Raw genomic sequence first — 9,664 nt, 5'->3', positions numbered from 1 at the left:
CACCCAGATGACATCGGATTCTAGATCCTGCTGCCTTTACCTCCTAACTCCCAAGTGCTGGAATGACAGGTGTGTTCCACCATGACTGGGCGCTCTCTCTCTCTCTCTCTCTCTCTCTCTCTCTCTCTCTCTCTCTGTGTGTGTGTGTGTGTGTGTGTGTGTGTGTGTGTGTCTTATTCTGCAGTCTTGGATGGATGGATACCTATCCTACAGCTCAGACCAGCCGCAAACTTCCGATCCCCTTTCCTCTGCCTCCCTAGTACTGGGTAACAGGTATGCGCCGCCCCATGACTCCACGCGCCCACCTCTGACCCACCTTCCCTCCGATATTCCCCACTTGCCCAATTTCTAATTTTCCAGTCTGTGCCTCAGTTTCCCTGTGGATTATTCGCCCTTTTTCAGGTTAGGATGATGATCCTCCCTTTGGTCCCCGCCCCTCATCCCTCTCCTCTATCCTCATCGTGGGAAAATTCTAGGAGGGTGAAATTGACAAGCACGTGACAGTCCCCCTCCCCCATCTCATGACCTTTCACACCTAGGTTTACGGGGATGGCGAGTGCAGGTCTGCCGGGTCTGGTCCCTGGCCCCTCTTGCTCACCCTTGTCAGCACCCCACCTGCTGGCAGGGGCCCCACTCAATGGGGCTGTCGCCCAGAACCGGGTTGGGGGCGGGGCTGGGGGCGGAGCCCGCGACAAAGGCTGGGCGCGGGGCGGGGGTGGGGTGGAATCCCGGCCGCGGGCGAGGCGGGGAGGAGGCGCTCGGGTCGCCCGGGCGGGCGGGCGGGGTCGCGCCTGGCGGCGGGTCCCCATTACCCAGGCGCCTGTCGGGCGGGGGGCGCGTCATGTGGCCGCTCACGGTCCCGCGGCTGTCGCTGCTGCTGTGGCTGCTCTGCCCAGGCCTCGCCGGACAGGTAGGGGCCCCGCGGGCAGGTGTGGGCGCTGGGGAGCCCTGGAAGGGACGCGGCCTCAGAGGGGTCCCAAGAACAAGAGCTTTGGGGTCCACGAGCCTCCCCTTCTAACAGCTGCAGGATGGCGAGGGGCATATGGGGAAGGTCGCAGCAAAGGAGGGGTTGGAACATCCACCCTTGTTTAGGGAAACCCTGGGGACACCCAATGCAACCTTAATGTGGGGAGATTGGGGGAAGACACTCCTTTTGGGGTTCCAGCCCCCCTCGATGATCCACAGCTTACATCCCTCCATCTAGCTGTGAGATTGGGGAGGGAAACTTCGGGGGGCTTTGGGGTGTTTCCTGTCACTTGCCCATCATGGGGCTAGGGTGTTTAGCTTCTAAAGCTCCCCATATTTATTGCCTGAACCCCTATAGTGGGGAAGGGGGCGGGACTCACGTGTGAATGACTGACAGGAATGTGTGCCAGGTGCTTGCTGCTCCTGGGTGCCAGGGAAACGTGTGTCTTTGTGTTGTGGCTGGGTGTGACCCAGGGGAGTTTGTGTGTGTGTGCGTGTGTTCAGATGTGAGTGAATTGGGGTGTGACTGGGAGAGGGTGTGTGTACGTGTGGGAGACTGTATGAGTGACAGTGGGGGCAGGGTGACCCGGGGACCAGTGTGATGATAGATAGGAGTTTGTGGATCTGTCTGTGACTGGCTGTGTGACCCGGCATGAGGACCTGTGAATCTCTGTGGTGTGTTCATCGGCTCCCGCTATATGTCAATAACGGGGTGTGACAATTGTCCTCATGGCTGTGCCCAGATGCCTGGGTTGTCCAAAACTCGAGTGACAGTCAGGTGTGTGGCCATGTGAGGGCAGTCTGTGCCTTTGGTTGGATAAATCACTCTAAAACGGGCTGTTCAGGGTGACAGGCTGTGTGTGCAAACGTGTCAGCCAGGCCCTGTGTGTATTGGCTCTGTTCATGCCCCATTCCTGGTCTGGCAGATGCAGGTGGCTCCCTGTGGCACCCCATCCTTTGCGGAAGCTGGGAAAGCTTTGCAAAATGTGGAGGGGCCAAGCTCTCTCCTACTGTTGAGAAACCTTATTCCTCCTCCATCTTGGGGATGGGAATACCCCCCCCCCAAGATCTCATGTGGGGAGTTAGGAAGCTGCTATCAATAAAACAGTAACATAATAGCAACCACTGTAGAAGGGCTAAGAGTCAAGGTTGTATTACAAACACAGCAGGAGCCAAGGTGCTTAATCCTCTGGGTGTCTGAGGATGGTAGGGTGGCAGGGTTACCCTCATTTAAGAGATAGGGATACTGAGGCACAGAAGTTAGGTCATTTGCTTAAGACCAGACAGCCCAGAAGTAGCAAAGACAAGATAGAACCCAGGCAGGTCTCTCCTGAACCTACACACTTAGCATTTGAAAAATAATCCACTCCAGGGTCTACACTGCCTGGGTAGACATGACTAGGTGGGGTTTCTAGGTAGAAACTCACAATAAGGGTCTGAACACCTTCCCTTTTCTGATTAAGACAAGTGGGCAACCAGCTGTAGTTTACACCCCAGTCTCTCCTGCTGGCAGAGACGGGTCCGTGAAGGATTTCCACAAGGAGAGGTTGCGGGGTTCCCTGCACTCCGCCCATCTCAGCACAAACATGTTGAGTAGGGAAGGTGTAGCCGGGTGCACACGGTGAGCACTCAACATGCAAGCCCAAAAGGAACTAGGCACACCACGTGTGAAGGAGACAAAAAGAGAAAAACATAAACCCGAAAAATGGCTGGGAAAAAAACGAACCAGGAGGGAAAACGACTTTAGTTTCTGAGGTAATTGAGTCACCCTTAGGTTTCCAGTCCCAAGGCCAGTTTGCAGAGAAACCCCAGGAATGGAGGGAGGGGACTTACGGCGGGCCTGATTGGGGATGGTGCTACTTGGAGAGCAAGGGAGGGGCCACATGCCAGAGTGTGCAGAGGCTGAAGCGAGGAAATATGAGCCGCGATTCTTTGGGGGCAGCAGTCACTGGCTGCACTGCTTCAGGTGGCCACTAGGGGGCACCACGTGACGGCTAAAAGGTAATGCCCAGTGGTTAACGCGGTCTGCCTGCACAAGGGGAAGGAGAGGAGGAGGGCAAAAGAGGACAGGAACAGAAGAGAGAAGGGCGGGGTTCTGAGAAGGCGGCCCTGCCCCTCTTAATTCTCTGTCTAATCCCAGACACCTCTCCTCAATCCCAGCAGAGCCCTTCCCGGGAAATCATTTCCTCAGTCATTCAATCACCAGATTTGATGAAGCAGCGAGGCCCAGCCCTCCTGGAGCTGACCTTCAGGTGTAGCAGACAGATGAAACCAAAAAAAAAAAAAAAAAAAAAAATGTATACATCAGCTCCAAGAGCCAAATCTATATATAATCCTGGGCAAATAGGGAAAAAAAAAATCACAAGTAGAAGCTAGTCCTGGTGACCCACACCTGTAATCCAGGGTGTGTGTGTGTGTGGGGACGGGATCAGAAATTCAAGGTCGTTCTCCATCACATTGTGAGTTCAAGCCCTCCCCCCACGGAGATTAAAGAGTGGAAATGGGGGTGAGGATCTGGAGCAACAGCTCAGAGGTCAGGAGGGCCTGGCGTTTGTTCTAGTTAGCTCTCGGTGCTGTGATATGGAACTGACAAAAACAGCCTAGAGGAGGAGGGTTTGGCTTACACTTCAGGTGAAGTCCATCACCGATGGGGCTCTAGGCAAGCAGGGAGCACTGAGGAACACTCTTCACTGGCTAACAGTCAGCTTTCTTATACAGCCCTGGCCCACCTGCCTGTATTCTTGCCCACACTGGGCGAGGCCTTCCCATGTCAATCAAAACCACCTCTCACAGCTCCATGGGACCTAATCCACTCTCCCGGCCTCCACAAACAGGCACACACAGCACAAGCATGTAAGCTAATAAGGGGAAACCTTTTTGTGATTGTTGTTGTCTTAGTCAAGACAGGGTTTCTCCGTTTTCTGGCTGTCCTGGAACTCTGTGGACCAGCCTGGCCTTGAACTCACAGAGTTCTGCCTGCTTCTGGGTCAACAGGGGTGTACCCCACACTTACTTAGCTTCATTTTAGTCTTATCTGGGCTTGAGGCCAATGCTCTACGGCATGGGAATGACTAGTTTGATTTAACCATATACCTCAGGGTCTTTGCACTTCCCGCTCTGTTCTATCTACCCGGATACGGTTCCCCTCGGAACATTTATTTCAGTGCCTCCTTATTGAACACGTGACTCATAAAAGTAAGTCTCAAGGAAATGAGGGTGGAGACAGGGATTTTCCTAGGGACTATTTGGGCTGGTGTGGTCCAAGAGGTGTCTTGAAAGAGTGGAATTAGAAGCAATGTAAGAAAGAGTTAGTGAGAATGGCTTTCGGGTGAAGGGTGGCTAAGGCTGGAGGAAGAGTCAGCACGTGCAGAGGGCCTGAGATCAGGGGGCCCTGTGAGGCTGCTGTGGACCCACAGGGTGAGGAAAGATAAATTCGGGGCTGGGTGAGATCAAAGCCCAGCAAGGTGGAAGTGCTAGGAGCTTGTGAGTGTGAGTGGTCAGGGGTCTGTGGTCGAGGAGGAATTGCACCTGCCAGGGGCATTTTCCCACCTTGCTAGGATTTGCCTCTCACTCTAGGTCCTGGCCACTACACAGTTCTGTGTGAGAGTGTGTAAATATTTGTGTGTGTGTGTGTGTGTGTGTATGTGTGTGTGTGTGTGCGTGCTCATGTATGTTTGTGTACATGTGGAGGCCAGAAGTCCACCTGGGTATCACCTTCAATTGTTCTTTTCCTTGTTTTAGAAATGATTTTGAAATTTTAATTGTTTGGTATGTCTTAGCTTTTTTTTTTTTTTTGTGGGAGGCACCATTTGCAGCCAGGGCTCTTAGCCACTGAGATCTCTCTCCAGACCCCAATTTAAGATTTTTTGGTGGCCATTGGTGTTTTGTTTTTTTTTTGTTGTTTTTTAAGACAGAGTTTCTCTATATGGCCCTGGCTGTCCTAGAATTTGCTCTGTTGAGCAGGCTGGCTTCAAACACAGAGATCCTCCTGCCTCTGCCTCCTGAGTGCTGAGACAAAAGGTTTACACCACCATGCCCAGTTCTAGTGCCCTTTTCTGTAGAGCCGTCTCATGTGCCCTTCTACTTTAGCTTTTGAGGCCCTTTCTCACAGACACAGAACTCTCACTTTGACTGGCTACCCCTGAGCTCCAGGGGACCTTTGTCTCCGTCTTCATAGTCTGGGATTGCAGTGTGTTCAGCTGTGCTTGGCGTTTATGTGGGCGCCAGGGATCTGGAGTCTGGTTCCCATGTTTGTGCTACAAATTCTCCACCCATTGAGTCAGCTCTGGCCAAAGTACAAGATTCTTAAGTGGCCTAGAGCCACAGGGACCCTGACAGTCCTAAGCCTGCCATCTCCCCTTGAGCAGTTGTCCTCTTCCCAACACCTGAAAGTCCTTCCTTAGGTCTAACTTTAAAATATTTTAGTTTAAAATGTTTATGAGCATCCTGTTGCTGACAAACCAGAAGATCCAATTACGGATGGTCGTGAGCCACCATGTGGTTTCTGGGATTTGAACTCAGGATCTCTGGAAGAGCAGACAGTGCTCTTAATCACTGAGCCATCTCTCCACCCCCAAAATTTTAGTTTTTATTGAGACAAGCTTACTCATAGACCAGGATGGACTCACCATGTAGCCAAGGATGGCCTTGTACACCTGACTTTCCTCCTTCACCTCTCAAGTGCTGGGGCAACAGGTGTGCACCCCACACCCGCATTAGCTTTATCTTAGTCTTGTCTGGGCGTAGGGCCAATGCTTTAGGGGTCCCCGCAGGATAGGAATGACTAGTTCAATTTAGCCATGAGCTCCAGGGTCTTTGCACTTTCCACTCCCTTCCGTTTACCTGGGTACTGTTCCCCTCGGAACCCCTTGCTCTTCTTTCTGCTTAAATCACTTACTCTCAGAAGGCTGCTGTGATCGGCCATCTAAAGTCATCTATTCGAGGCAGTTCTGAGGCGAGACAAGAGCTGCTTGCACACGTGCACGCTGCACTGTCACAGCAGCCAGTCCGAGGACTGAGGGGCTCTGAGTACCTAGAGGGGGAGGAGCAGATAGACAGTGGAAACGCTGCACAGAGCGAAGCTTCCTCCCCAGGCCCGACAGGGAGCGAAGGAAACTTCAGGATTGAGCTGATCAGGGCTGGAGGTGTGTAACCAGTTGTGTAACCAGTGGACAAGATTCTAGCCCGATTTATATGAAGCTCTGAGTCCCAATCCTCAGCACCCGACTATGGTGCCAAATGCCTATAATTCTAGCACTTGGGAGATCAATTGAATGTGTAAGGATCAGGAGTTCAAGGTCAACCTCTACAACAGAAGTTCTCAGTCTGCGTGTTAAGACACCTGGGGGTCACATATCAGATATCCTGCATATCAGATATATACATTATAATTCATACGCCCATAACAGTGGCGAAATACAGTAATGAAGTAGCAACAAAATAATTTTGTGGTTGTGGTGGCCACAGATGAGGAGCTGCATTAAAAGGTCTAACATTAGGAAGGTTGAGAACCACTGCTCTGATTACATGGCATAGTGTTTGAGTCTAGCTTACGCTACATAGACCCTCCCCCAACCCGACCCCCAGCTATAAAAACAAAACAAATCAGGCTGATGTATAGCTCACATCCAAAGCCTTGGATTCCATCCCAAGCAGTACACAGTGTAGGTGTGGTGGTGCACACCCAGAATCCCAACTCTCAGAAGACACTGACAGACGATTGCCACTATTTTGGGGCCTGCCTGGGTTACAAAATGAGACCCTGTCACAACAAAACAAAATGTATGATTCACAGAGTTCTGGACTTTTCCGTAGAATATATTCTGTTGCTGTTATCGGAAACGTCAGAAAGCAAACCATTGGGGAAGTGGGAACCCCTGTGCCAAGGGAGGTGCCTGAGATCATAGGTGTCAAACCGGGGCTGGAATTCCGCGGAGGAGTGCTGCTGCTACTTTGAGCCAAGCTGAACTTCCTCAACTTTTCCAAGGTGTTAACATCCCAGCTTGACTAGGGGCGGGGGAAATCAGGACAAACTGCGAGAGGAGCCTCCTGGGGCTGCGTCCAAAACTGAGGTGTTGGGGCGACACCTAGTGGTAGAGTGAGGTTTGTGCAGGACGTTAGTGTGTGTGCTTGAGTTTATACAAGCATGTGTGTGTGCGCGCGCGCGTGTGCCTGTGCAGGCATACATTTAACAGACGTACCTCAGTTGGGGAGCTCCTCAGAAGCACCCCCACTTAGTTTTGTTGTTGTTGCTGTTTGGTTTTGGTTTTCCAAGACAGGTTTTCTCTGGGTAGCCCTAACTGTCTAGGAACTCACTCTGTAGACCAGGCTGGCTTCAAACTCAGAGATCTGTCTGCCTCTGCCTCTGTAGTGCTGGGATTAAAGGCATGCGCCGCCACCATCTGGCTTTATTTTTGTTTGTAAATTTTAATCACATTTATTTATTTGTGAAGAAGAGAGTTCTTGGCCTGGTACCCACGTGGAAGTCAGAGCACATGAAGGTCAGAAGACAGCTTCAAGGAGCCAATTCTCTCTTTCACTGTTTGGGAGCCGGGGATGGAACTCAGCTCTTCAGGTTTGGCACCAAGCCACCTCAGTCTCTGGACCTTCTCTCACCAGCCTCACTGTGATTTTGAGAGAGGATCTCTCACTGGCCTGAGCTTACCACGTTCAGGACTGGGTACGGTCACCATAGTGGGGGGACAGATTATGCTCCCACATTCAGAGAGCCAAGAATCCACACTGATCCCCAGGGTGGCAGCCCCTGATACACTTAGCACATCTGTGCCTCAGGCCAATCTGAGAGGAAGCAGGAAGCATCTGGGTAGGGCTAAGAGACTGCATGGACGAGGTGTGTTTAGCAAGCTATTCACCTTAACGCCAGTGAACCCTGGCGTCTCCTGCTCCTCCACTCCCACCCCCATGTGTATGAGGGTATATGTCAGCATGTGTGTGGTTGCATGTGCATGTGAAGGCTGGCCGGAGGTTGGCATTTGCTGTCTTCCTGGGTTGCTTTTTGCTTCGTGTTGCGGCATGATCTGTCTGTGAACTTGGAGCATGCCGACTCAGTTAGTCTAGCAAGATGGCTTTCTGTGAAGATCCTGTTTCCACCATGCGAGTACTGAGAGTCCACCCGGCCCATGCCCACCTGACACTTCCATGGGCTTTGGGAACCAGAAGTCCGGTCTTCATGCTTCATGTGGCAAGCCCTTGGCCCGATGAACCATTTCATTTATTTATCTTAGTGTGAGCATGTGTCTGATCCTGGAGGCCAGAGGACAGCTCGCAGGAGCGGGTTCTCTCCTTTTCCCACATGGGTGCCGGGTTAGAACTCAGGTCACTATTCTCAGCAGCTTTTACCTGCTAAGCCATCTTGACAGTCCCTTTACATACAGTGTTAATGATGTACTAATTATTACTAGTCATATCTAATGCTCTCCTGGGTGCTAAGTCCTACTTTGAAGACCGAACTATAAAATATCACTGCACCAAAATAAAGAAAGCCAAAAGTAGAATCTGTTGAGGCCATGGAGAGGATACACAACTCCTCGTCCCTGAGGCCCAGAGATCCCACTGTCCTCCAGAAAAACACAGGAAGGCTGGAGAGATGGCTTCACAGTTAAGAGCACTGGCTGCCCTTCCAGAGGACCTGGGTTCAGTCCCCAGCACCCATGTGGCAGCTCACAATTGTCTGTAACTCCACCTCATACAGACATGCATGTAGGCAAAACACCAATCCACATGAAATAAAAATAAACAAATCATATTTAATATAAAAGAACTGGAGAGATGGCTCAGAGGTTAACAGCACTGGCTGCTCTTCCAGAGGTCCTGGGTTCAATTCCCAGCACCCACATGGTGGCTCACGACCATCTACAGTGTGATCTGATGCCCTCTTCTGGCCTGCAGGTGTTCATGCTGATAGAGCGCTCATACACATAAAATAAAAACATAAATCTTAAAAAAAAAAAAAGGAAAGAAAGAAAAAGAGAAAAACACAGCAAACACACAAAGAGATGAATACTTTCCCCCCTTGTTTCTCTGGTAATTTCAGAGTGACACAGTGGTGTCACAGAGAGATGAGGCACAGCTTGCTTCAGAGTGCCTGAGAGTCTACAAGTCCAAGAGACTGATGCAAGCTGGACATGGTGGGCCCGCCATCTTAGAGCTCTGAAGGCTCAGGCACAGAACTTGAAGTAGAAGACTGGTGTGGGCAACTTAACAAGACTTTGTTTTAAAATAAAACAAAAGGAGGCTAGGGGAGTGGCTCAGCCCTGCCTAGAATCCCCCATACAAGGCTGGGAGCGTGGCAGCTGTAGAGCCCACCCCCATCCTTCAGTGAGTGCTTGGGGGCGTGGCTCAGCTGTAGAGTCCCACCCTCATCCTTCAGTGAGTGCTTGGGGGCGTGGCTCAGCTGTAGAGTCCCACCCCCATCCTTCAGTGAGTGCTTGGGGGCGTGGCTCAGCTGTAGAGTCCACCCCCATCCTTCAGTGAGTGCTTGGGGGCGTGGCTCAGCTGTAGAGTCCCAGCCTAGAATCGGGGTGGGGTTAGGGGCTGGGGACAAGGCTCAGTGCCTCACATAGTATGCAGAGGATCGGTTTCCAAAACGACATGAACTGGAAATACATGGCTTCTGGGAAAGGGAACTCTGGTTGGGTATGGATGAGAGGTGAGGTTAGAGGTGAATGCAGGGGATGGT

At 51.5% G+C, this 9,664-nt stretch overlaps 1 protein-coding gene across 1 annotated transcript in view; it reads left to right on the top strand.

Annotated features, from left to right (window-relative positions):
• The first annotated feature begins 725 nt into the window (after positions 1-725).
• Olfm2 (olfactomedin 2) overlaps positions 726-9,664 on the top strand; it is a 77,714-nt gene continuing 68,775 nt past the window's right edge. Inside the window, exon 1 of the mRNA XM_006242643.4 lies at positions 726-910. Coding sequence (XP_006242705.1) covers positions 842-910 — 69 coding nt within the window. The 5' untranslated portion in view covers positions 726-841. The remainder of the gene's footprint in view (positions 911-9,664) is intronic.

The sequence above is a fragment of the Rattus norvegicus genome, chromosome 8 (assembly GCF_036323735.1).
Source record: "Rattus norvegicus strain BN/NHsdMcwi chromosome 8, GRCr8, whole genome shotgun sequence".
In the NCBI taxonomy this organism is placed as follows: Eukaryota; Metazoa; Chordata; class Mammalia; order Rodentia; family Muridae; genus Rattus; species Rattus norvegicus.
The sequence above is the reverse complement of the archived record's forward strand: the minus strand, read 5'-3'. Positions and strand labels throughout refer to the sequence as shown.